This window comes from Anopheles gambiae, chromosome 2, assembly GCF_943734735.2.
Source record: "Anopheles gambiae chromosome 2, idAnoGambNW_F1_1, whole genome shotgun sequence".
Lineage (NCBI taxonomy): Eukaryota > Metazoa > Arthropoda > Insecta > Diptera > Culicidae > Anopheles > Anopheles gambiae.
Genome location: NC_064601.1, coordinates 107,360,014 through 107,387,899, shown reverse-complemented (window position 1 = coordinate 107,387,899; position 27,886 = coordinate 107,360,014). Strand labels below are relative to the sequence as shown.

General features: G+C 45.2%; 5 protein-coding genes across 5 annotated transcripts in view; 3 read left to right on the top strand and 2 right to left on the bottom strand.

The window, feature by feature from the left end:
• Positions 1-4,593, bottom strand: part of LOC5667367 (putative uncharacterized protein DDB_G0291608) — an 81,632-nt gene extending 77,039 nt beyond the window's left edge. Inside the window, exon 1 of the mRNA XM_001688088.2 lies at positions 3,163-4,593. Within this exon, the coding sequence (XP_001688140.2) occupies positions 3,163-3,642 (480 nt within the window). The 5' untranslated portion in view covers positions 3,643-4,593. The remainder of the gene's footprint in view (positions 1-3,162) is intronic.
• Positions 4,594-5,044: 451 nt separating this feature from the next.
• Positions 5,045-6,111, top strand: LOC1270266 (adrenodoxin-like protein 1, mitochondrial). The gene is made up of 3 exons (XM_308947.2): positions 5,045-5,282; positions 5,372-5,423; positions 5,502-6,111. The coding sequence occupies exons 1-3, from the start codon at positions 5,189-5,191 to the stop codon at positions 5,851-5,853; spliced, it is 498 nt and encodes a 165-aa protein (XP_308947.4). The 5' UTR covers positions 5,045-5,188; the 3' UTR covers positions 5,854-6,111.
• A 324-nt stretch (positions 6,112-6,435) lies between these two features.
• On the bottom strand, positions 6,436-9,481 carry LOC1270267 (transformer-2 protein homolog alpha). Its single transcript, XM_308949.5, has 4 exons — positions 8,945-9,481; positions 8,492-8,854; positions 7,928-8,229; positions 6,436-7,828 (listed from the first exon to the last, which is right to left on the bottom strand). The coding sequence occupies exons 1-4, from the start codon at positions 8,975-8,977 to the stop codon at positions 7,711-7,713; spliced, it is 816 nt and encodes a 271-aa protein (XP_308949.5). The 5' UTR covers positions 8,978-9,481; the 3' UTR covers positions 6,436-7,710.
• A 1,673-nt stretch (positions 9,482-11,154) lies between these two features.
• Positions 11,155-13,475, top strand: LOC1270268 (double-strand break repair protein MRE11). The gene is made up of 2 exons (XM_308950.5): positions 11,155-11,349; positions 11,419-13,475. The coding sequence occupies exons 1-2, from the start codon at positions 11,241-11,243 to the stop codon at positions 13,275-13,277; spliced, it is 1,968 nt and encodes a 655-aa protein (XP_308950.5). The 5' UTR covers positions 11,155-11,240; the 3' UTR covers positions 13,278-13,475.
• Positions 13,476-19,541: 6,066 nt separating this feature from the next.
• Positions 19,542-20,492, top strand: LOC1270270 (peritrophin-1). Its single transcript, XM_308952.4, has 2 exons — positions 19,542-19,700; positions 19,783-20,492. The coding sequence occupies exons 1-2, from the start codon at positions 19,550-19,552 to the stop codon at positions 20,235-20,237; spliced, it is 606 nt and encodes a 201-aa protein (XP_308952.4). The 5' UTR covers positions 19,542-19,549; the 3' UTR covers positions 20,238-20,492.
• Positions 20,493-27,886: the final 7,394 nt, after the last annotated feature.

Sequence of the window (27,886 nt, the reverse complement as noted above, 5' to 3'; positions counted from 1 at the left end):
CATGTGCAGGACACAGACAGATGGCGCCGCCTGAACGGCCTGCTGCTGCTGGTGCTGCTTCTGCTCCTGAACGATAGATGGGTTGGTCCTTTCCGCATCATATAGCAGGTTATTAGGCAGGATAAAAAGGACTAATAAAAGCGGAACCTCATTTCGGTCGAGATAAAGCGAAGCGAAATGATCGCTCGCACCGGGTGATTAGTTGTGCATTGGACGGAGGGGTGGGTATGAAAATAAGGCTCTTTCAAATAACCAGATAAGCGCCAGTAAAATTCGATCGTATAAATAGCCGTTAAGTGTCTAATTAAAGCGAAAGTAGCGTAACGTTCATTATTTTTAATTACGATACAGTTTGCAAACGAGGTCGCGGGGAATGTGGATGATGCAGTTTTGCTTATTGTATTCAATCGAAGCAACTAACAGTAGGGATGCGGACGACCACACAGTGGTCTACAATAGATACTAAGGTTAACACGCATCTATATTGGTGCTCAAATGCAATTTAGGTCAACACCCACCGAGAACTATTTGAGGGTTCATTTTCCCTCCTACAAGAAGACTAAACAAACGAGCATGACTGTTTCGGAAATAACTGAAACTCCTCCGAGCTTCCCATTCATCAGCGACAAATCTTGAGATTCGAGTTCCTAGAACAGTAAACACATCGTCTTGGTCGGAGATCGCCACTAATAACTATTCCTAAAAATACAGTACAAGACACATTGCGTATGGAAATGATACGCACTCCGCATACGGAATTAAAACGCAACCCAACGAAAAACGATGCCAGAAAATAGAACTTTGACACCACCGTTAGTGTGGGATAAAATAAATATAAAAGCTGAGAAAACAGAGATACCTAAAAACAGAAAAGAAAGAAACACACAAAGCAAATGGAATATCCATGTTGAACACAAAGCTGTTTGGAATGAAGCGAAAGAAACAGAGTGCTTGAGAGAGAATGGAAGAGAGCGAAGAAGATGTAAAATTTACATATTTTAAAGCAAAGAAAAAAGATACGTATGTAGAAATAATAAAAACTTAAAATAATAAAAAATACCGTCCCGACTGTCACAAAACCGTCCGAAAGGACCGTCTTAGTACAACGACCAAATTCCCCGCATAAATGCACGGGTAGATAACGAAAGGACTGATTAAATTTAATCATGCACTGCTGCAAGACGACATTAAAAAATATAACGACGAGTATAAGAAAAATCCTTATTCACGAGTGTGTGCGAAGTAAAATTTCCCCCAACAACCACACACACACACACACACACACACACACTCCTGCCATTCAATGCTAAACCTGCGCGCACACAGCACAGAGAGACTAACTTCACCGTGACTACACCCTCACAACACACACACACACCGCACCGCACCGTTCGGGTTGCCAAGTCAGCTAAAACGATAAAACGTCGTAAGCGAACAGTAGAGTGAAATAATAAAAAAATACAGCGTAAAATAAAGTTTAATTCATGGGATGTTATAAAGTTTTACGAGTTTTATCCCTGGCACACCGCGCATCACCACCGCCACCACGCGCGTTTGGTTCGTCCTTCCCGTGTCCCTGCCCATTCTCTCTCTCCCTCACACACAAACTTTTATGCCGGTACGAGGCGATAAAGTGCCGGTGCCTTGCGCCGCCACCGCTACTGCTTGCTGCTGCTGGCCTACGGTGTGTCCTCGTGGCGGAAGATGAGGACACTTTGGCCATAAAAAAGACGAAAAGCCAGAAGCGACCGCGTGCGATAAGTGTCGATTGAGCGGGAGAGCTGGCGATGAACAAGAGAGAGAGAGTGACAGGGAATAAAGCCGGGAGAGTGCGGGAGTATGGAAAAGGGGAAGATGGAGGGGGAAATTGGCTACACACCTTTCGTGCATCCTTCGGCACGCAGAATCGTACGGATTTTAATGCTTTTATCGACGGCGCGGGTTTACGAAAGCAGTTTCTCCCGTACAAGTGCACCGGTATCGCTCCCTCCCCGCGCTCACAAGGCGGTGTTGCTGGAGGAGAACCAACAGAGCTTTTGTGTTTCGCGCTCTTCAAGAAAAATCCACTCTGATGCACCTTTTTAAGGATATTTTTAAAGTAGGTACAGGTTTGTGGGGGGGGAATCGATCGGTTGTAATCGGACTCTTTTTGCGCCATGAAACCAGCCTTTTCTTTTCTGCAATACCGAAAGTTGAGAATTATGACAGATTTGTATTCTAAAGGGATTTTGCACGCATCGAGGCCCTTGCTTGCTTTGTATACCATTATTTGTCTTCCCCGTATATTTACAGAAAAAGCTATAAATGTACGCTACATGCATACAATGCACGCGGTAAGGCAATAAGGAAAGCCCAAACAATGCCTGTGTAGATGATCGATGGTAATTGCAGCGAAACAAGCCATCAAGCCCATCAAACGAGATTTCGCATTTTATGTTTACAAATTCTGATCGTACGTGCAAACGCACGACCATCGCGCAAAACATAGCAGCGCTCTGCTCGGACGTCGTTGCGCGCAGCAGCACCGCGATCGTACGCAAAGACGAATCTTCTCACAGTCCTACACCCTCATCGTGGGCTGTTGTTGGTTTTGCGTGAGCATGCGAAATAGGAAATAACCATCGGTAACGTAACCATATCGCAAAGGGCAACATGTTTTATAGATGGATATTAAAAGCTGCAGTGCAATACGCGATCGTACTCGGACGGATGTGCAGAAACGCAATCTTTGCTATTACTAACGGTTTGCGCTGATGTTATTCTTTGGCCATGCCTCTCGCATTGGTTGGGCGCGAAGACTTAAAAGTGGAACACGCCGTTGTTTACACAAATAAACGACGATCGCAGCAGGGTCGTGGCATAGGCAACGCATCCTGTGTGCGGTTGTGCTAGCGTTTCCATTGACCGCACACACACACACGCCCATTCGGTTCCACACGTTATTTACACAGCATCAGCCAAACAAACAACGCACGCGGATATGTGCGCACTGAAAGCACAACAAAATGCGGAAGGATATACGGGGAGGGTTGGCGGACACTAAAACGAATCAAACATTTACGATCTTTTACGAGTGCGTGCACCCCCGGGAACTGGGGCCGAGAAAAGCCATCCCACGGAACAGAAAAACTTTCCCCCCATTGCTCCCTTCGTTTCTCTTACCTTGAACTGCTGCAGCGTGAGCGATTCTGCCTCAGCAAAATCGTTGTCGTCCGAGTCGCCGATCGCTTCGATCATGTCCAGCGGTTCGTTGTCCTCGCTTGGATCGCCTCCCGACTGCTGGCTCGCGCTGGACCCAGCCGCCCCCGCCCCATTTACGATCGCGACCGGGTTGCTTGTATTTGGGGTGAGGCTTGCACCGGCCCCATTGCGCAAGTGATATTGCTGCTGCTGCTGTTGCTGCTGCTGCTGTTGCTGCTGTTGTTGCTGGTGATGTTGTTGCTGTTGGTGCTGCTGTTGTTGCTGCTGCTGCTGCTGTTGCTGCTGCTGCTGTTGTTGCTGCTGCAGCAATTGTTGCTGCTGCTGGCGGATCACATTTTCGAGCGCGTATTGCGCGCGATTGTCCGGCTCCGCCACTAAAAGGTCACTCCAGTCCGGCTCGGCTTTGATCGATACGGCTTGCTGCATCATCGTGTCGAACATTCAAGCGTCCTTTACGGAAATCCTTGCGCTTCCGCGACGTGTGTGTGTGGGTGTGTGCGTGTGAGACACGTCTCGCACTTGCTCTTTTCCAGGGGGTTGCTTTCTATGTGCCACACGCGCGCGACACACAACGCCTACTGTTGCTGCTGTTGCTTTGTGTCTCGCGCGTACCAAACCGGGAGGGTGTGTGTGTGTGTGTGTGTTGATGATGACACCAGTAGCAGCTGCCGCCTCCGGGCAAGCGAAGAGGTGTGAGATGGTACCACGCGTGTGTGTGTGTGTGTGCGTGTGTGCACAAAAGAAAAAGCCACTGCGCAGTGGGGAGAAAACTATCTCACCCTTTTCGCCGACACTCGGTAGGAAAAACCCCGCACGCACAATACACAATTTCGTCACCTTTCACTTTTCCCCTCGGGGTGCTGCTGCTGAGTTGTAGCACTTTAGGGATGCTGCAGGCGCTATTGATTGTCACCGAGACACTATCGTTACACACAGGACGAGGGAAGGGAAAGACACACACAGAGACACGGCTACGCAGCACACATGCACACACTTGGAGGTGGGAAAACACGCGACAATGAACCTGCTGCAGGCACAATTTTGGGCAGCGCGATGGGGAGGAAGGAGGGCATAAATCGATCTTTGGGCAAAGTGGATTATTATTGTTCGCTTGATGCTGACGGAGGTGTGTGAGAGTGAGTGTGAGAGAGGTAGTAATTTTTCACGAAACTGGCGCTTCTAACTCCTATTTCCACCTTGCCGGCGTAATTTTCCGTAATGCACACACACAACGCAACACGCACTGCAATCACTTTGTTTTGTTTCAACGCTAGCTACTGGGTTCCGGGTTGGTTTGGTCGGAAAAGCGAGTGAAAATTTCGAGCGAACGAATGGCTTCCGCCAGACTCCGTGCTTCCTGCCTTGACGATTTCCAGAGAAATAATAAACATGATGGAAGAAAAGGGAGCAAAAACTCCCAGTAGAAACCCACAGGCGGGGTAGCGTGTGTGGCATGCTGATGTCCTGCTCGCACTAGTTGAAGTAAACCGGCAACTGTGACGTCATCGGTGTTGAAAACGTACAGCATGCGTGATGTAGTATGGGGTTGGCCGTGCGAAGAAAAGCGCTGTCAAACTGAACGCAGCAAAGTAAACATTCGTTCAGTTTCGAATTGCAACTTGACGAAGCAAAAATCAAAACGATGGTTGTGAAATTCTGAATTGAATGCTTTTCAGTGCTCTTGATGACAACTCGGGCGTTAAAATGAAGTGAATTATTTTATTAGTATTAATATTGTAATAGGCATTATTTTTGCAGAGATATTCATCAAAAAGCCCTTTTTTGTGGAATGTATCAGTTCGAAAACAGCAGCAAGCGTTTCGAAACTGTCGGCTGTCATTGGTCCACATTGTTGTGACGGGTGGTTTGTTTTGATTTCAGTGCTCCCCCATCGTACACAGAAAACCGGTATCAAATCCATTTCAGTTAATTTGTTGTAAATTTTGCACCAGTGGACCATCTTTCCCTCCCACCAAAGCACACAACGATGCCCATCACAACCTCTTTACTTCATTTAGCGCGTGGCATGTACAATCGGTGCTACAGGTTAATTATACCGCGAAATATACACAGCACCGTGCGTGAGTATTATGAAATCAATGCTCCCCACAACATTGTGCAAGGTCTGTTGGTTGATAGGAGATTAAACTGTCCTCATTTGTCTTTACAGAGCTGCTTCACGGCGAATATGAATGGCAGGATCCAAAGAGTGAAGATGAAGTGTATGTCACTGCCGCCAATCGTGCCGGCATCTACATCTTTTCAACCGTGTCAAATTAATTTCGATCCTTATTTTTCAGTGTAAACATTACGTACATCGATAAGGATGGCAAGGAGACGACGGTTCGGGGCAAGGTGGGCGATAACGTACTGTACCTGGCCCATCGGTTCGGTGTCGAGATGGAGGGCGCCTGCGAGGCCTCGCTTGCCTGCACCACCTGTCACGTGTACGTGCAGGACGAGTATCTCGATCGTCTGGCCGAGCCGGAGGAGAAGGAGGACGATCTGCTCGATATGGCACCGTTTCTACGCGAAAACTCCCGTCTCGGCTGCCAGATAGTGCTGCAGAAGGACCTGGAAGGGATGCGGTTGCAGCTTCCGCAAGCGACACGAAACTTTTACGTAGACGGACACAAACCAAAGCCGCACTAGTTTCCGTTTGTGGGCGGGTTTTCATTTTTGGGCGCTAGTTTTAGTGTGGGTTTCGTTTGGTTATAAATATTTTTGTTTGCAGTTAAAGATTAGGACGCTTTCGTTAGTGTGGGAATGTTAATAGCGCACGATTGTTCCGCCGCGCTACTGAAAGGCAATGCGCGGTTACATTCAGGCATTGTAGTGGTAGAAATGAAAAAAAAAGGAAGGAGTTACATTTATTGTACGTGTAATAAAAGAAGCGACGAACAAATGTTACACCCTTGTCTATTAAATTGGCATTTCTTCCCTTGCCCGCACCAATACCGACCAGGATGACCAGAATATCCGGTTCCATCTCGATGTGGGCTGGCTTAGATTTCCGCAAAAAACGGAATAATTTGCATTTCCGTGGACAGCCGGACACATCTTCTAATGCTGCTGTCCGGCAGGGGAGAGTCGGAATTAGAATTAAATAGAGGGGATCGTTTCTAAACACGTCTAAGATTCTCCGTCTGAAGTGCGGTTTGACAAGTTTTCCCCTTCCCTCCCTTCCAAGGTCATACGCTACCGTGAGACAAAGACCTCGGGCACGCCAGTTGGTTTCTTATTAAAGTCTTTTATTGAAATTAATTTATTCTTTCTAGACATTAGAGTTAGTTTGTCATCTTTCTCTTCCCCCTTGTTACTTTACACTATATATCTCCGTTTTTTTCCTGCACAATTGTAACACGGCGCACATCCGCAAACAAAGCATAACGAAACAGTAACAATTTAAAATGCACCGACTATTTTTTTTAAAGGAAAACAACCTCCCACACGGGCAGGATACGACAACCGCAGTTTGGGTAAGGAATCGATGCGGGACTGATAACTTATTAGATTCTAGCATTGATGTGTGTCTCTTGGTGTGCGTGTGCGTGTGTACGCGTACGTATAAATCATTAATAAAACGGGATGGGGGGGATGTGTGGGGAGGCGCTGGGGAGGAAACATAAAGACAGACACAGGGAAGTGTGGTAAAAAAGGAACATTATTTAACAATACCTATTATAACGCGCATACGCATCTGATCGTTGGGCAGAAATCCAGTTCTGCCCCCGACCTCTCTTCCTCCTATATCGGCCGGTCACTGTGAGATCGAGAATCCTTTGCCTGAACTGTGGAACTGGACTCGCAAAGAAAAAACAAAAGTTAAAACCGACCCTCTTCCTTAACACGCTACGCATCGCACCGCACACATACACGCACACGCACGCACCGTTTTCGCAAAAAAGGATATAAGCATATGCTGTTCTTCTTCTTCTGGGGCGCACGGTAGACCAACGGCCCCTACAAACCTGTTTCTACAAACACGGGACACGTACGCATAACCAGGCCGGAGGGAGGGAGGACGCTAATCATACACCGTACGGGCGCTATGGACGCGTTTTTCGCCGGAACTTCTGCGTGTCTTATTCTAGTTTTGCATGCGTCGCCGTCCCCTTGCTACCCTCTTAGCGTCCCGTTTCATGCGCATCTCCAGACGCAGCATCCCATAATATCATTACGCGGGGTGCAACATTCCGGTTCTGTCCCTTTTTGGCTAGGCTTTACTCTCTTAACAATCCTCCTTATCCTTATTGTGCGCACCGCGACGTAACAATATGCAAACACAGAGGGACACAACTTGCCCGCACACTGCTCTCATTCGATCTCTCTCTCTCTCTCTCTCTCTCTCTCTCTCTCTCTCTCTCTCTCTCTCTCTCTCTCTCTCTCTCTCTCTCTCTCTCTTTCCCTCTTTCCTGTCTCCTTATGCTGCGTTTCTTTTGTTTTCTCGTTTCCTTAACCAATTCAACCAGCAGCGATGGGTGCATGGTTGGAGGAAGTCCACCACTGTCAGCGAATGCTGGTTCCGCCGCGATAGTAATCGCTGCTCCTGCCAGACCGGCCCGTCATGGAACGGTTGCGACTGCGGTCGTGACCGGAATAGCTGTCGTAGTAGTAGTAATGCTCCCTGCAAAATTAATGCAAAATTCTCTTTTAGCATGCATTCCCACGAATGGATGAGAACCTTTAAAAAACCAAAAAAAAAAAGGGAAAGGAAGTCCCGTACCTTGATCTCGCGTCCCGTTCCCATCGCTCGCGTTCCCGCGCTTCCACCTCGCACGCCCTGCAATGGTGGTAGCCGTGCGAGCTGGCCATACCGTGGGAAGAATGGCCGCCGTATCCGGTCTTGGGATGGGACACCTTGCCGTAGTAGACGCCCGGGGTCGGATCGTGCGGTTTGTTGGTGGCGGAAAAGTCCACCCGTATCCGCCGGTCCCCGATCTCGATGCCGTTCGCCTGGTCGTGGGCCACCTTGGCGTCTTCCGCGCTCTCGAAGTACACGAAGCCGAATCCGCGTGAGCGTCCCGTCTAGAAAATGAGATGGCAGTTTAAACATTAAACACAACTGCTCCGTACCATGGGGATCTAGCTAGTTCGATGAAACATTGCTGTCCGGAAAGGCCTTTAATGAGAATGCTACTGTTTGGACGCATTTCATCCGTAAACTTTCCAGCATGGGACTCTCTACCGCGCGCCTACTTAGGCCGGGAGCAAGGCTTTACATTCCCGGCTAGGTTTGCATGCGGTGGCAGCAATTCGCATCGTAAGCAGTAGGCCATGCCATACCAACCTTTGCATCCAGCACCACGGTCGTCTTTCGCAGTGGACCAAACTTGGAAAACGTATCGTACAGTTCCGCCTCGGTGGTGTACACGCTGAGATTGAACACGGCCAGCACGACCTTGCCGGACGAGCTGCCGCTGTGTGACGAACACTCGTGCGCCCCGCCGGATGCCGACGAGGAGGCCGGTGGGTCGTGGTAGTGTGCGGTGGAGTGTGAACTTCGATGGTGCGAGCTTCTGCGGTAACTGGCCGAGGAGCCACCGTAATCGGCCGGTGTGCGGCCCGACTCCGATGTGCCTGGATTGTAGCGTTCCGAATCGTCGCGATACTCTCGACGGTAGCTGCGTTCCCGGCTGCGGGACCTCGAGGGCTGCAAAGTGCGGACAGACGGAACGGTATTAATTACAGGGCACCACAGATACCTTCGACTGGCTGGGTGGGCTGCGTTCGCTTTGCTTACCTCGTAGTAGTTATAATTTCTCGAGTGGCTCATGCTGCCTGCTCCTGCTGTTGTTTCTGCTACTTCTCCGCGTAACGACACCCAATGGCAACGAGCGATGTGCGACCGTATGCAGGACTTAAATGCTAACTATATCTCACCAAAATAACAACACTTCACTGCATCTAAAAACTAACGAGCGCGCACAGCAAATGAACACCAACGGTGGCCGTGCAAGCGGACGGGGCTTTTGCGGGGTTTGGATGATTGCTAATCTGCACACACAACTTTCCAACATACGCACTAACACACACGCACACACACTCTTCGCGTCTATTCTCTTCCCGGGTGCCAAACTTCGCTCGGGATGATTAGCGGCATCGCTCACGGGCGCACGGACTGGTGCTGTATCGACAGGGAGGAACTGTCCCGGTCTGGCTGGCGGTCGATTTGCGGATAAACGCGGAACCGGTGTTGTTGCTGCCGATGCCTTTGCAATGCCGGTTGGTTTGATCCCAGCAAGGCACGACCGTAGGGTTTATCTACACGAACCGTCGCCAGAGTGGCCAGATTATTTTTGCGGTTTTCGGTAGGCGCATCAAAATTTTATCGGTAGTTTTCGGTAGGAGTTTCAGATTTTTCGGTAGTTTTCGGTAGGCTTTGAAGTGTTGAGCGGGGAGGGGGGGGGGGGGGTGGTTGTCGGAGATGGAAGCTAATCTGTCCCATGAAGAGCAGCACGAGAAAATAATAATCTTTCATTTATTTAAAGGAGATAGTTTAGATATGGTTCATAGCGGTCACATGAGGCCTTTCTGAAGTGTCGATCTGAAAATTGTACTAGGGAATACAACCCAACAAATGATTGGGACGCTCTGGCATCAATCGAACATGACAAATATATGGGATTTTACATGTTCGATGTGATAACCCACAAATCGAACATGTGAAGTCCTGTACATTTTTCATGTTCGATGTCGTGTTCTATTGCTGCTAGAGCGCCGGGTTACATTATCTGTCAAATTGCATATAAAATTTTATCAGCGCGTTCGACTTCATGAGGTGCAGACACGGGCCTTAGTTGTCTCTGTTGAACTTCTGGTTCTGGTTGCTAGTGATTTCCATATAGAGTTTTATATATTAAGTGATTTGGGAAATGGTTATATGACTTTTTGGTTAGTATTACGAAAAAAATCTGTGATTTTCGGTAGGATAAATGGAAAATCGGTAGTCATCGGGCGGTCATCTGTGAATCGGTAGGCATATAAAAAATCGGTAGGAATACAGATAAATCGGTATTTCTGGTCACTCTGACCGTCGCTGCGGTGACAGCTGGTCGATTGCTCAAAAATCGCCTAGTAGCTCAGTGTTAAGGGGGAACTACACGCAGGTCTCCCGAAGATCTGAAGAAATAAAAATGAAATCATTTTGTGAGTTTTTTCATAAGTGATTTCAAATATTTTCGTTGTTTTTTTTAAAACATCAGCAATTAATTCAAACCCCTCTATAATTAAAAAAAACTTTTGTCGAGCAAATCAGGAAGAGGCATAAAATTTTAACTTAAATTATTTTTCTCTTTTTGAAATTTTAAGCTCTTCTTTTACAACAAGAAAATGTATGTACAGGCGATCCACGAGTACCTATTAATGCGGATTCGAAGATACGTGCTTTTCTAAATTTGACTATTCTTTGGACAAAATTGTACTAATTTGACACATCAATTGTAAAATATCAAATAAATGCCGTTTTGATCGTATGTTATAAACTATTTAAATCATTTCCAAATCCATTTCCATCATCCAAAATCATTTTGGAATCTCCTGCCTGTCAGCTTTTATAACAAAATTGACAGTACAATTTATACGCGATTTTCACGGTACCACGAAAATCTCAGTTTGTGTATTTTCAACGTTAGTGATATTTTGGTTGGAAATCACGAGATTCGACCTACGTGGAAATTCAAGATACGCGGTATGTTGCGGAAATTATGGAACAGAGCCAAAGGAGAAAAATCTTCTCAGACACGTTGAACTATTTTATAGTATTTTGACGAGCAGTTTATATAATTTCTTTCAGTTATCAACATTTCATTCAACGGTTAAATTTAACTTCTTTCAAATTGTAGCTCAAATTACCTTGAACATATCAACCTTGTTTTTCATTAACCGCAGCCGACGATGAAAAATGTTGTTTGGGAATAGGAGGAAGATAAACCCGCGAAATGGGATGACAGCTGGAACGAAAGCCACCAAAACCAAAACACGCACTTTCCCGGCTAGTTGGTGTTTCAAAACTACGCACGCCAAATTTACGCTCGAAAATGTCCGAAAGCACCACACAATCTACGGACATTAATCCGGACGACACAATAAAAATCTTGGTGGCGAGTGATATACATTTAGGATACAATGAGAAAGATCCTATACGAGGTAAGCATCGGTGGTGACGCTGTTCCGCGGCTTACAGGAATATCCATGTAACGTAATTGTTCCTTCCAGGGGATGATAGTTTCATCGCCTTTGAGGAAGTGCTGCAGCACGCGCTGGAAAATGACGTGGACGCGATACTGCTCGGTGGCGATCTGTTCCATGTGGCAAACCCGTCCACCAACACGCTGGACCGCTGCTTTCGGCTGCTGAAGACGTACACACTCGGCGACAAACCGATTCGGTTGGAGTTTTTGAGCGATCAGAACGACAACTTTCTGGAATCGCTAAGCCGCACGGTGAACTACGAGGATCCGAACATGAACATCGCGATACCGGTGTTCTCCATCCACGGCAACCATGACGATTCGGGCGGTGCCGGGCGCGTCAGCTCGATGAATCTGCTCAGCACCAACGGGTATGTGAACTACTTTGGCAAATGGACCGACCTGAGCAAGATCGACATTCGCCCGATACTACTGCGCAAGGGCGAAACGAAGCTGGCACTGTACGGGCTGAGCTACATGAGCGATGCGCGGCTGTGCCGCCTGCTGGACGATGCGAAAGTGTTCATAGAGAAGCCGGATGAGCCCGGCTTTTTCAGCATCATGGTACTGCACCAGAATCGGGCGGAACGGGGGCCGAAAAATTATCTGCCCGAAAGCTCGCTGCCCCAGTTTCTGGACCTGATCATCTGGGGCCACGAGCACGACTGCCGCATCGAGCCGGAGGAGAACGCGGCGAAGAAGTTCTACGTCAGCCAGCCCGGCTCGACCGTGGCGACGTCACTGTCCGAGGGCGAAGCGATACCGAAGTGCTGCGGATTGCTCAGCATTCACAAGGGCCTGTTCCGGATGGATCCGATACCGCTGAAATCGGTACGCCCGTTCGTGTTTGAATCGATCGATCTGGCCACGGTGCAGGAGGAGCTAGCGCTGGACGAGGGGGACGTGCAGCAGCGGGTCCAGGCCTTCGCTACCGAGCGTATCGAGGCGATGATAGAGCGTGCCAAGCAGCAGCAGTCGGGGTACGCCCGACAACCGAAGCTTCCGCTCATCCGGCTCCGACTGGTGCTTACCGAGGTGGAGCAACAGTTTAACGCGATCCGGTTCGGGTTTCGCTATCACGGCCGGGTAGCAAACCCGCAGGACATGGTCATTTTTAAGAAGAAGCCCAAAGCGATTGTAAAGGACGAGCTGGGCAAGATGCTGGACAAGGCTGCGCTGCAGGAAGCGTACCGGAACCAGCGCGAACAGCGTGCCCAGCGGGCGGAGGAGATCGTCGATCGGTATTTCCGCGAGGCGGACGTGATGAACCAACTGGAGGTGCTGTACCCTCGCAGCATGACGGAACTCTGCCGCCGGATGGTGGACTACGAGGACGATGAGGCGTGCGAGAAGATTATCAAGTTTTACGAGAACAAAGCGCTCGAGTTTCTGCGCGCACAGGACAATATCAGTGAGGAGGGTATCTGTGAAGCGCTGGCCGGGTTTCCGGCGTCCGACCCGGAGATGCACGAGAAGGTGCTCCACATGCTGGACACACGATCGAAGCCGCAGGACGCGGTCGATCCGTTGAGGCGCTTTCGCGATCTGGACGATGAGGCAGAGAACAACGATGGGACGACGGGCAAGGGTACGATGGATACGACCGCTGCGAAACCCGCCCGTGGTGCACGGGGTGGTGGTGCGCGTGGTGGAAGAGGTTCACGTGGAGGTGCACGTGGCGCTAGCAAGGCAACGGTAGCGGCGGTAACTATAACTACTGGAGCCGGTGCGAGCCGTTCTCGGTCGCAAACGTCGATTAGTTCATTGTTTGCCTCGCAGACGAGTAACAACGGCAGTATTGCCAGTGTGGCCACCAGAACATCGTCCAGAAAACCGGCCGCCACAAAGGCACGCCAGATGGACTTCGATTCGGATGATGAGTGAAGCATCATGACAGCGGCGTTTGGTAGAGGGGTAAGCTTTGTTACTCATTCCGTAGAATTACATTTTTGGTTTTAAGCATTAAGTTTAATCATGAGAGCGGTTAGTTCTATACATTACTTGTTTAATTGTAATATTCTCAGGAAAAAAGGAAAATAAATCCTGTTAGTTTACAGGAGCGAAAAGCTTTAACGCTTTAAATATGTTCATTTTGAATCCACAGCACAGGAACGACTTCTCCCATCCGAATTACTGCGTTTCAGATAATAATTTAAAATTCTTTTCCTATATTGCTATCGTATACCTTACCTTTACCTTTACGGTTCTCCTTTATGGTGAATTAAAAATCGATCGAGACAGGTTCGCGATTCGTTCTTTCACTGCGACTGGTACTCGGACTGGAATAAAAGAGGTAGGATAAGCTTGAGTACCGCAATGGGTTCAGGACCATTCTCAAGTCCGTTATGGGATCGAGATCAGTTCAAGGGTCAGCCTGGTGTCAGGATATATTCCAGGAGATGTTTGTCAGAAATAATCCCGAGGCTAGTAGGGGTTGAGGATGATTTTCAGGATCAGTATAATATCAGGACCAGTTCAAGGATCATTATAGATTCAGGAGCAATCCTTAGAACAAAATGAGTTCATAAACGTTTTCAGGACCAACATAGGTTGTGAATCAGTTTATAGAATAGGTAAAGGATCAGAATCAGTTCCATATGGGTTCAGGATCATTTCAAAGAGCGGGATAGGTTCAGCAACAGGAAATGGTTTCTAGGACCGGTATCGGTTGTGGATCAGTTCCAGAATAGGTGTAAGATCAAAATCAGTTACAGAACCTATACAGATTTACGATCAATTCCAGGCTCTGAATGGGCTTGGTATTAGTTCCAGGATCGGCATATGGTTAGGAACAGTTCTATGGCCTGTATGGGTTCAGGGGCAATTCCAATACCGGGATACGTTCACGAATTCTTCAATTTCTAAGATTGCTGTGCTCGTTATTAATAATCAGTTCCAGAAGCAATATGGGCTTAGGCTTAGTTCCAGTATCAGTATAAGGTCAAAATAAGTTTCAGGTCTTATATGAGTTCAGCATCAATTACCGGTGCCGGTTTGTCTATCAGTTCCTGGATTGATAGAGCGTTATGTCCAGTTCAAGGAATTATATTATTTCCTATAAGATCTAGGATGGGTTGAGGGTCAGTTTTGGTCCGGTATGGGTTCAAGGTCAGTTTTAATACTCGTTCAGGATATGCTCCAGAAGATTTGATAAGGTTTCGTGATCAGTTCCAAAATCTGTATGAGCTCAGTATCAGTTGTACGGCCATTAGAGAGCCAGAAGCAGTTTTGACGTGGATTGAAAGAGCACCTGAGAACAACGTTGCACTGTCCTGTAACCTGGTCAAATTAACCTAATTTCTGAGTGAACTGTATTACTCTTTGATAGGTCATAAGCTGCAACAAAGCCGAAACAAATAATTTACACCTTGTACACCATTCAATTAAATTCTTTAAAATAAGTAATGATTATACATCCCATTACCACGCCGATAGAAAATGGCCCCACAAGCTTTACACTTCACCAGTTCCTTTCCTCTATTTCCATTTCACTTATGCTACCCTTTGCATATGACGTCAATTTGTTATGGCTAAAATAATCACTCCACAGCCATGATGTCATCACTATGCCCGGGGCTGCATCGATGCCAATCTCCTCTCGACCGTCCCCGATAGGCGGCGGCTGTCGGCCCCGATCAATGAAGTGGTATCATGTCCGACGGCTTGGTCTGAATTTTTGGAGTGGTCTCCTCATCCCCGGTCCCCGGGGTGTGAAGGGGCGGAACACAGGATCTGTCCATGTGAGACTTTATAAACGCCCATAACCATAATCGTAACGATAAATGGCTTGTGTGTGTGCCGCCCGCGTGGGGGCCTATCGGAAAACGTCTGCTTTTTTCATTCATGGAGTTAAATGCGGTGGATGGGGGAGGAAAGGGGAGGAAAAAACGGTGTCTGATGATTATGATTACACTAATATGAATATGAATCGAACTGAAGGAGGATTATGCACCGTTTCACACAACGGTCGATGGTGACACATTCTGGGGCGCATCCTGCTGATGAAGACACTTTAAATAAATGGCCAAATTTGCAGTTCGTAAAATCGAATGAATCGCAGGATTAGTGCCGGGAGAGTGCGTGACGGATAAACAATCGAAATTGCTGAACAGAACGAATAGCAGAATACTGGAAGGAAGTACTGACGAGTACCCGGTGTAAGTGTTGATTGAGTTGCAATTTTTAAGGAAAGTTTGTTCCCCAAAACATGCTTGGAGAAAGAAATAACTACACCAAGCTACTAATAATAGCCTTCAGTAAATATACTGCCCGGCTGATTGTTAAAGTACACAGTTACGTCGGAGTATCGTTACCAGGTTTCGTAGTGTGGCCACTTCAGATTAGTCGCTTTATCAGTGGTTGAAGCGCCCTCATAAAAGGGAATCACCGGAACATTGGACAGGTGCAGTACGGAACGGTACGTCTTAGCAGGAGCCAATTCGAGACAGTTAAACACTATCAGCATGAAAGGTACAAACGAGAATTAAATCAAACGGGTTTCCAGTGTGTCTAAAGATCGTACTTTATTCTTGTTGTTTCCTTTCTGTCTTTTCAAATAATAGTAGTGCTATGCGCAGTGTTGCTTATGGTGGGTTCAGTGCTAGCTGACGATCGCTGCCCACCGCACGACGATCCGGAGCTTCCACCCGTGCTAATGCCACATCCCACCGATTGTGATAAGTTCTTGATCTGCAGCCATGGCGTCGCCGTTGTTAGCAAGTGTCCGCCCGGGTTGCATTGGAATGACTCCCGGAAGCTGTGTGACTATCCATACGAGGCACAATGTGTACCGTCTTTTTAATGCTTAGTGTTAATTAGTAAAATTATTGTAAAACAAACCAAATCCTTTGTAAATGGCTAAGATTGGACGCATTCCGAACATATATACGTGTGCAGTCAATTGTGCTACCGTCATTCCGGGTTTGTTTTAGGTCGTCAAAAGCATTTAATAGGCAGCACATACAGCGCAGGGGTATTGCGGGAGTCATAAGAGCACCAGGACTCACCGTCAACCAGCAAACACTAAGTCCCATAATCGAGACGCTGATTCCAGTCACTCAGTCAAGCGTGTTGCCGTTCTTTGGATAGAGTCTAGTAGCCCAGAGTAGATGCGGATCATCACACAGTGATAACGTACTCCAGCAAAGAGCTGGTAAGTGCGCAGTACATCGTCTTGATACAAATAGGAACCCGAAGCTTGCGTGTCATGTTGATCATCAGTCCATGTTCCAGCTGTTCCTCCAATGAGAGTATAGCTCCTAGAAAGACGCTTAGATCCTCGGCACAGTACGCTCATTAGACGTTCCGTCCGTAAACTATACACAGTATTTTTTGGAGATATCATGGTCAGTTCTCATGGTAAATTTAACTGTTTGATGTCATTTGATAAGGTGATCTGTATGAGCATCAATTCAAACGCCTTTTAAAAGGGTTATTGTCATACTTTGTCTGTCCTATTCTGGGCAAAATGATCGAAATTCAAACAAGTCTTTGGAGTATATTTTTACAAAGAAAGAGCAGTGTTGCTATATTGCTACACTGAGGTACGCTGGAAGGAACACTCTGGAATAAATCTGGATAGATATGGGGCCCGTGTTACGACGTCGGTGGCTTTTACACTTAGTGAGGATAAGCAGCATGGTTCATCCAATGCAGTTATTGGAATCCAATAATCCAGCTGAAAACCACCCCATTTAACCATCTAAACAGTGCTTGGCAAGTTTTAATTCACTAACCCCTCTTCTATGAAACACTTCAACCACTACAGACACTGATAACAAGACGACGGTGTGCCGATCCGAGACGGCGCCGTGTAGCGGCGTGAAGCTGAGGGAAGCGAACCTTCCTTCTGAATTGTGATTTGTTTCCTGCACTTTTTGCACAGCTGCAGCTTTATATGCCATTTACATCTCGGTGCAAATAAAAGAGCGCCTCAGTTAGCCTTCCACTAATCCACTAATGCAGCATGCAAGCTTACAACTGGGGCTCGTAAACGGAACCAACACACATCCTCCGTTCCCGCCCGTCGTCGTCGTCGTCGTCGTTCCAAAGGGCTGGTGATGTTTGTCAGCACAACCCATCCAACCAGCCCGGCCATCATAAAGCTATGATCGTTTCCCGGCATCGCCCCACACCGCTGCACGGAGCAAAGCTACATAAATTTTATCCTCCGTCCAACTGGTGCACCCCCGGATCGGTACGCCGGGGATATGTGGAGAAACAGTTTGTCAACTGCCATCAAGAGCACGTGGTCGACAAGGACCACGCTTCCACAGCGGATCGGAGTTCAAACTTTTCATTTTTGGTCTAGTGTGCTGTGTGTCGCTCCATGACACATGCGGTGTTTGTGTGTACAGGTTGGGAATGCATAAAAATGTTGTTAAAATTGGACTCGTTCGTGGTGCTGTGTGTGGGAAGCTTGTTTGCCGTTGTCACTCGGCACTCGGGTGACAACTACTGAGCTCTGTATGTTTGAGTTTATTTACTCGATTTGGTTTAAGCGAGAGTAGCATCGTTTCTGCTTCTGGCGAACCCTTAACCATCCCAAGTTTGAAAAATTGGGAAATGGAGGTAAATTTTAAGCACATTCCTTACAGTGACGGAGAATGTAATCCGGAAGTGCCCTTTTACGGTGTTCATTTGGACATTGGACTTAATGGGCGGGAATTCCTGTTTCGAGGACGACAGTTAAAAATGCATAAAAGCTGAAGTTGTAAGCCTGTGGATGTAGAATAATTCAATTTGTGAGAGAATTCATAATCTATTGCACCATTCAGGCTTGTCCTGAGTTTGTTTATTTACGGTGGAGTTAATCCTAATGGCGCTTAATATGATTTCAAGTATCTAAAACCTTGAGTCATCGTTTATACTAATCATTGACATTCGTACGAAGTGATTTAAAGTGCAAGTGGGGCACGCTTAAAAGGCTCGTGGTGTTCAATTCTTCGTATTCAAGAGCTCTTCAACACACTCCGCGGCATGTTGGCGATATTTTGTTTTCAATATCTCTTAACACAGAGGCTCTAAAATGTGTATCGTGTTTCATGTTAGTTACGGGGCTGGTTTTTGGATGAGAAAATCTATGCAAACATTAGGATAGTGTCACGTGTCGTATCGCTTATTATCGCACGATTTTAGATAGATTTAAGTCGTCTATAAATACAACGTTCTGCTGAATTGGTGTGATCGTAGATGGCTGTGGATCATAAAACACTTCCCAACTAAACCATCAGCGGCTACTTGGGATCGTTTCTCATCTCAAGCGCGTATCAATCGCCTGATAGGGGAGGAAAATAAAACAGAACAAATCACCATGCTGACGCTTACCGGCAAGATGGATGAATAGTTTTTGGCGCCATTTAAAGCGCATCAAACAGAGAGAAAAAGAGACTAAGATGGGTGGACAGAACTAAAAAAATAAATCTTTTTCATTGTGGTGGAAGAATTCATCCCGGTTGCCACCAACACAGCGTCGATGATGGTCGAATGGCGTCGGTCGTTTTTTTTGGTCGATTTTATTATCACCAAAACCGCATGACGTCCAAACATGACCGGAATTAACGAATCACCAAATCGAACGTGCAAAGGAGACGACTCCTCCCACTCCACCCCTTCCTCCGAGAAAAGCCCTGACCCGAAGCGAAGAAGCTGTCGGTGCATTTGCACCACGTTTTGCATACTGTCAGTTACAGTTCATGATTATTGCACCCTTCGCGGTTCTTCGTTCGATGCGGGAGTGTTTTTTTTTGTGTCGTCACATTTATCCCACCATCGATGGCCACCCGGACCCGGGTAATGTGACCATAAAATCCCGTCACAGCGGTGGATGGAGTCGGCGGTGATATAAAATCGAACCGCCCGGTTGTCGGTTGTGATCGTTGGACCGAGAATGCGTCACGTGCGTTGGGGTTTGTGTGATATTCTGCACTGTGGTATTCATTAGTGAGGACGCGGGAACATTTGATTTTTTTATTTTTAATGTAATATTTAATTGCATTAATCCAGAGCTTTGTGAGAACGTCACACTTTCTCACGAGCGGTCAGGGCGTGCAACTTAGTAGACTTCAAGTGTCAACAAGGCTTTGCTTATCCACAAGCATGAATGAACGTCGGATTGCTAAAGTACACAGTTCTGAGAGGCTCGTCATTCGATTGAAATGTGTCCAGCACCACTCATCCACTTCAGATTATCCATTGTTATCATCGCACCGAAGCATCGCAATAAAAAGGACAGGCTGCACTGGCCAGTGAGTGCAGTACGGAGTGAAACGCCTTTGCCAGTACAATCTAACCGAAATAAAATGAAAGGTAATAGAGGGTAAAACAAAACAGTTGAAATACGGCCGAGCTGTAACGAAACGTCCTTTCTTGTGCTATCCCAACCATCTAGTTTCTGCCAGTTTGGTACTACTGTTGGCAGCTGCCGTGCTTGCCGACGATCGCTGCCCACCGCAGGACGATCCGGAGCAACCGCCCGTCCTGCTAGCGCATCCCACCGATTGTGACAAGTTCCTGATCTGCAACCATGGAACGACCGTCGTCAGCAAGTGTCCACCTGGGTTGCTGTGGAATGACTCCCAGAAGCAGTGCGACTACCCCGCGCAGGCACAGTGCGCACCGGGTGTGACGCCCAACACTGAACCCGCTCCCAAACCGTCACCCAACTGTCCACCCGAATACGATCCCGACCATATGGTGTACATTCCGCACGAAACTGACTGTGGGAAGTATTACATCTGCGATCCGTACGGTGTTGAGCTGGAGCAGACGTGCCCTTCCGGGTTGCACTGGAATCCGGTCGTTAACTATTGCGACTTCCCAGAGTTGGCGCAGTGTGAAGAGTGAAGTATCGCTCAAAGTGCTCGAGCTGTTCGCCAATCGACATCGCCAAGCTGTGCTTGAAGTGTGCCACTGTGGCAAAGTAGTTGTAAGAAAAATCCCCTTCTCAACAACCACAACAAGGAATGGGGGTTTCTTCTCGTGTCGATATCAGGTACTTGAGACGGAGTCGAAGACATGATCGGTCACGCTGGCATGCTTCAGGGTGGAAAGATTAGTCAAAGCAAGTGTAATAAAAGTAGGTACATAATGATGTCAGAATAGATTGCATCGCTGTTCTGTGATAATCACTACTAAAAATAATTAAAATAGTGCGCCTAAAGTTATACTTTCATTGAGGTATGTCCTATGTCATTTAATCAAAGGTATGAATTAAAGGGAAAATCTAATTTTACTGTATGATATACATGATTTAAATGTCGTAAAAATTGATTGACGGTGATGCAATTAAGATAAAAGAAAAATAAAAAAGGATAGTGTTATATCATTTACAGTTTGTTCTATGGATCATGGCGCCTAAATGTATGCAATGCGTTCGAGTACTTATGTTATACTGTGTACAGTTTTATAGTTTTGTTTAAAAGATGTAAGGAATATACTATTTTTTGACTATTAACAAGTTGTGTTATGCTAATATTAAAAAAAAAAGAAAGTGAACGAACGGTTGTAAACAATCAAGCAAATAACAATGCTCATGCTATGTCCATCATCAATACCACATTCCACCGATGGGACAACAAAAAAAACAAGTGATTCGATTTCGCATCCAACCTTCACACTACCTTTACAGACTCCATCGTACTGTGTTTACTCGGTCCCACCACCAACTGACACACATTACACACGTAGTATGGGTTTAAAGGAAAAATAAGCCAAAAAATAACCGTCCGAACTCTACCATTTCCGGTCGACCGTGATGGGTGACGAACGGTCGGCCCCAAAATAAAATCGAACGGACGTGATAAAGATGGCAAAATGGTTCACAACGGGGTGGTGGTGGTGGTGGTGGAAAAACCATTGGTGGACAAACAGTACCCTCACGATGCCCGATACTACGTGCCAGCATTACGCGGTGGAAAATTCGGTGCGCGGAGGTTTTTTATCGAGAATTGTATTTATGGTTAGCTGGTAAAAGCATCCAAAAACTGCGCGACTGACCGGAGGGTGCATTTGTGAGCCTTTGTTAAAACCACAAATACGCATTCACTTTCTGTTTTAACCCATTACACTACCCGGGTATGTGTGTGTGTGTGTTTGCGTAATTTATTGAAATTATTAAATTTATGTTGATGAATTTGACAACCATTATGTTTATTAATTTATTGTTGCACCCTTCCTGCGCTGCCCGACTGCCGAAGTACGGTTCGCTGCTGCCGACGGGTGCATTCGCGTGCAGTGTGCAGCAAAATGCACCCGCGCACTTCCGGATGCTTCTTTATTTTGGGGTTGTTTCCTATTTATATTTCGTTGTTTTCTTTTTGTTTTGCACCGCTCGAAATCGAGGGGGTTGACAGTGTTCTATTTATTCCCCGGCCATTCGGATGCATTGCTGTTCACCCTGTAACGCGCTGACGTATGCAAACTTGTACGACCCAAACAAGCAAAAACAAAACCCGCCGTGTGTGCAGTAAGGATGCCGTTGTTAATATTTCGGTTTTAATTTTCTCGCCTTTTTTTGTTGGCACACACTCAGGTTCAGGCAGTTTTGCTTGATTATTTTTATACCGTTTGCCGCTGGCAGCGATCAATGGACGCTTGAAAATATTATCCTGGAAAAATGTTTACCAGCTGCTTCTGGGTTGGGCGCGGCCACCACACACGGTGGCGTAACACGGAGGTCAATATTTTTGGCAATATTTCTACAAGCTGTTTTTTTATGCTGTATAAAGTGCTGGGTGGATAGAAACCGGGTAACATGGGAAAGGCCACGGTGTCCTTTGTCCTTTTTTTTCCGTCCCCTGTTTTGTTGTGACGTCCCGGCGTCAGGAGAGGTGTTGCCAACAGCATGGTGGGATGGGGGGGATTAATTATTCCTGACATGTGCGATTACCGCCGGGCTTAAAAAGGTATTGTGAAAAGTCAGGCTCGTGTTTTTTTTTTACTGCTCTCTGCCATGTCTTTATTTCCCTCCGTTGTACTTGTCACTGTGGAGGGTGTGTATGTTTTTGTTTTTTTTTTCTGGTTGCATAGTGCAAAATTGAAGCGTTTTGTGGCAAGCGAGTGTTAATTTAAGATGAGTGATTTCATTAAAAATCGAAGCGACTTGAGAAGGGGGGGGGGGGTTTAATCACGAAGACAGGATAAGGCTTTAAAATGCTTCCACTTACCTCACGGTGGTACGAGTTTCGGACAGTTTCGGCGAAAAGAAAAGGAATGAACACAAACAACAATTTCAGTGTTTTGAATTTTAAAAATATGTTTTTATTGCTTCATGAGGCTATTAATCACTAGACTTCCGGTCCTTCCTTCCTTGCCCTACATATGTATATATATTCATATATATATGCATGTATAATATTAACTAATGAGTATATAAGAGTAAATATATATGTATAATTTAATATCGTTAAATGGCGCGTTCTACATGTGTGTGTGTGTGTTTGTGTGTTTGTGGATGCTGCCGGTATGTCGGTGTATAATCAATTGAACCACTACGGAATCGGCTTGGAATGCTTAAAACACAAAACACGTAACGGATAAAAAATGAAACTATGCTATCAGATTTGTTCTAGTCTTGTTTTCCAACGCCTACCACACAATGAAGGAAAGTGCATCCTTAACGATCAGCCTTCGATCGGTTGCACCAGAATCTACTAATTATTGAAAGCGAATAAATTACGGCTCAAGTGACTTTTCACCTCCATCTAGGGGTAGAAAAAACAACACAAGAACACAAACACTACGCAAGTCTAATAAAAGAAGACAAAATTTTCCAATCATTCTTCCGATTGGAGTTTCCTCCGAACTCATGCACTCAATATAGTGGCGTCGTTTCTCGTCTTGAATTCGCTTCCATTCGTGTGGAAAATGTCAACGCCTACGTTTATCTGCCTACTACTTCCTATAAGAAAATGGGACAATAAAGCTATACCGTGTTTGCGAGACATTGTAGCATTCTCTTTCTCGTTCATTTGCGTTGTGTGTTTGGTATTTTCGTGTCGTTTAGCTTTTATTGCGCATAAGCTTGGTTCAGCGTTGGTATGATGGATGTTGAGTTTTCGTCTTTCGTTTCCCCATTTTATACCTTTATCGTTTTTTTTTGCTCGAAATGATTTAATTGTTCACTCGTAAGGTTAGGTGTTACCTGTTGCCTTATTATGTTCCTTTCCTTTTGTTGTTTTTCTACAATAACTAGGCTGACTTTGTTTCTTTTCATGTGTTTCTTACTATTTAGAAGCTTTTAATAAAAGCAATTCTACTACGGCGGCGTGTTGTTATTTTATATGTGTGTTTGTGTGTTTTTGTCTGTGTGTTTGCTATTTTTTATATATAATTGCTGCAGAATAAACGCTAATTGTAGCCGCCCTGATAAGCTACTTTTGTCTTTCATTTACTTTTACACACAACATAGGCTTTGCTGCTTCATCGATTGCTTTCTCTGGTTTCTTTCTGCGCTACGACTTCTTAATGCTACTACTTGTTTTTTTGTGTGTGTTTATTTGCATATATACTTTTTTCTGTTTTGTTATTGCTTTTTTTTCTATAGTTTTGCATTTTTGCTAAAATTTCAATAAAACCACTCGCAATCCTCATTGTTTTTTTTTTCGCTCGGTATAAATGTAAATATTATGAAAAATTATCAAAAAACTTTCTATGTTTTCACTTTTAATACTTTGAAATTTGTTCTGCACCGTACGGCTGCTGTACGGCTTAAACAAGGCCTACCTTGTCTACTTATCTACTTCCTATCGCGTTTTTGCTTGCCTTTTTACCTCTTCTATGTTCGTTTGTCCATGTGTGTGTGTGTGTCTGCGGGTTTTTACATTGTTTTGTTGTTTTTTTTCTTATTCTGTCTTGTTGCTTCACAAATTTGCTTCACCAACTCATAGCTACCGTAAGCGTTATTTTACTTTCAATCGGTAGTAGTGCATTTCTTCTTTTTTTGTTCTAATGACCAATAGTTGTAGCTATGCTCTGCGGTCGGCTGTCTTTTTGTGTAAATATATAAATCAGTGCAGTGTGACATTTCCCTCCCCAAATCGTTTCGTTTGCAGCAGCCGGACGAGAAGAGGAGAAGTAAAAGCGGTAAGACGCACTAAAAACTTGACTAGTAGAAGAGATGGGCAAGGAAAGATCTTTTAAAGATCTTACGAGTACTGCTGTACGCTACGCCATGCACAAACGGCCTCAAGCTGTGGCCAAGTATGAAGAAGGAAGGAGGCTAATGTTAGATTAAATTGTTGGAATTTATTGCTGTATTGGCTACTAAACGCATGGCTACTAAAGTATTGGCTTGCTTTCATATTGGGTTAAACGCGTGTATTCTACCTTTGCGTTTACGAAAATGTTACTCTACCAGTTTTGTTTGCTTAGCCGTTATGCCCTTATTGGTTATATCAAATTGGTCTTTGTTTTGTAATATTGTTTGATTTTTTGCAGGTTCATCTAAAATTGAATCCCTCCCATCAGGACTACGCACTACCCACTATGCTGACCTTTTGTTTCAAATTTTAATAATTTGATAATTGCGCTTTACAGTTCCTCTCGATTTTCAAAGCTTTCCCTTTTTCATGCGCTCATTGTATTGCTTCTTCTGTGTTGTATGAGTGTGTTCTTGTATACCACCGTTTACAAATCCGGTTTTGGAAGTAGATGTGTTTCTGCTTGTAACGAGTGTTTGGTTTTGTTCCTTCGCCCTACAGGACCTCTAACCATCTGAACTGGGTATAGCTTAATAAGAGATATAAATTGTGTTGCTCGCATGGTACTGCTAGCATGGACGATTTACCCATTCGATCATTGTGCTGGTAGGTGTGAGTGTGTGTGTATTTGAGTATTTTTCATCGCTGTCTGTCACACTTCTCAACTTTCTTAAACACCCTATCCCATTACGCAGAAACGCACTACACTGCATGCACTATTAGTTAGTAAACTCTAAAGCTAAGGACAAACGTTTGCATACATGCTGAAGTATTTACGCTGCTGCTGCTGCTACTATTTGCATTTAATTCACTCCCTAATTCCTCAACATTCACATCGTTCAGTATTGCTTTTTTGTTCAATGTGTATTGCTCATTGTTTGCAGGTTTTTTTTTCGTCACACTTCTAACAAAGCGTTGTTAGAGTATTTGCTTAAGTTAAGAGTTTATAAAGTGCTTACGTATCTGCCTAGGAGGGCTAGTGAGAAAAAACTGACTAGAAATTAAACGTAAACGATGGAACAAAACACTACAAGCGGTTAGTATCAGTCTACACGCTAGCTGATTGCAGTTACAGTGCTGATATTGGAGAAGTCATACTTTGCTAGTGGTTTGGAAGAAATGTCGCATATTGTAACCATTAGTTTATCAGTTTCTAGCTGCTGTATCAGTACGGTTTTAGTGTATTAGTGTAGCAAGAATAGCGATTAAATAATTCTCATTGTGGGTAAAGAATGTATTTGCTGTGTTCTTAGAGCTGGTTGTTTTATTGAGGTACTACCATCTACCGACTAAATCTAAATCCTGTGTTGGGAACAATATCGAACTGGCACGAAAGTGTCAGTGCTCATGACAATAGTTTGAGATTTAAATGGGATAGCAAGAGAGTATGAAAAACTAATGTTCGCTTATAGCTGCGCCTCAGATAATATGAGCCTTAGAGGCCTAATTTTTGTTTAATTTGAGTTGGTTTGTCTGCTAGCCCTTCCGTAATTGCTTGTGTGTGTGAATGTTCTACTCAAATAATGTAGTATGTTAGATTGATATAACTGTATATTATGAACATTATTTCATAGCTTTTTATATAATTCTCTACTTATGGGAAATAGAAATAAATTGAATAAATTTCTGGAGAAAAAACAGTACTTCGGAAAATTGCCCAAGTGCTTAAAAATAGCACAGTATATTCGCTCTCAATGTCTGCTCATCGTTGCTTAATCAAACTTTTCTCATAATATCTTAAAGAGGAAGCGTGTCATGTTTAAAGTTTGCAAACCGTTATCATGATTGACGAATCTGAGCTGGCTGCGGCGCCGCACGTGAAGGAAGTTTGTAATGATGTATTTATCTTTTCCGCAAGCGCCTGCATGTATGCAATGCAAGAGATCGTGAACCGATGGTGGCGGATGGTACGGTAGGTAGCAATAGTTGGGCTCCGATGCCTAAACTGATGGACTGCATGTAATTTCTCGTTACATAATGAATCACCCTCGCTTTTGAAGATCCTTGAAACGGGATTGGCCGAAAAAGTTCGCTAAGTAGAACGCGCGAACCAACGGCAGGAGAGCGGAGCGCAGAGAGGAGAAGGCATTTGCAATTAATGAGAAGGACGGGTGGTGATTGGGTGCAAGTTGCCAGATTTTCGGCACTACCCGTTCATGCATCATCCGGCTGCGTGGAGCGTGATGCACCGAGGCCACGCTTGGAATGGGAAAATTCTAATTTGCACTCCAAAACTTCAAACTGCTGTCGAAAAGTTGTACCATAGGAAGCAAGTGCCCCAGTGGTGCTGCTGTTATTGTTTGACTTGGTACTTTAACTTTGCATGTTTCTTGTCGGTTCGGTGTTGGGAGGGGTGGTTGTTGTTGTTTTTTTTAAAGGAGAGCCTCTTTACTAGATAGTACTTGGTGTGATTGTTTCTTCCCTCTATCTCTCTTTCCGTGGTGTGAATCTGTACTGTTGATATTCCGTTTCGACATGACAAGCTGTTCGGGCACTTCATCAAATGTGAGATCGGGTGCAGTGGCAAAAAACGTATTCGTTGGAAGTTTGCTGCGGGTGGCAAAATCAGCAATTGCAACAGTCATGCACTCAGTGCAGCCGGTGTGAAGTGCTTCGTCAGCGAAGCAAAATCAAAGATGGTCCACAAGTTGTGCTACATCACCGTTTGCGCATCTCGTACGCTATCCTAGATAAATGTAAACTCTACGTAAAACGTAAATTTAAACAGAGGAATAAAAAGTAGTACTTATTTAGCTTACACATACAAAGGTTCATGCAGCAGAACCAGTTTTTTTTAGCTAAAATAAAACTAACACAAAGATAAAAATCTCTCCAAACTCACTGGTTCTTATCTATTCAAAAGAGAAAGCAGGAACGAAGGAAAGAAAATCTTTTGCTTCGCTTGGCTGTTTTGGGTAAACTTTGCTGCACGGCTTAACGGTGCCAACAATCTGCTTGCCGCACACTATCGTTCGAGCGTGGTGTGTGAAAGTCGCGCGTACCAACCGTACCAGGTCCACTTGCACTTGCTTCTATTCTTGTATGCATCAACTCTCCGAAGGATATCATTCTACTCTTGCAACAGCGTTCTGGGTATCTGGGTTAGCGTTGTATAATTTTCTTCATTTCGTTGTTTTAAAATTTAACTTATTTCGTTTGTTTTTGCTGCGTGAAAGATTTATGTCTACTCCTACACCTCTGCTAGTCAGCAGGTAAGCCGTGTGTATTGACGAATCGTAGAGTACTAATAGAATGGGGCTAGATAATTGAGATTTGAGCAGGAAGAATTCGATG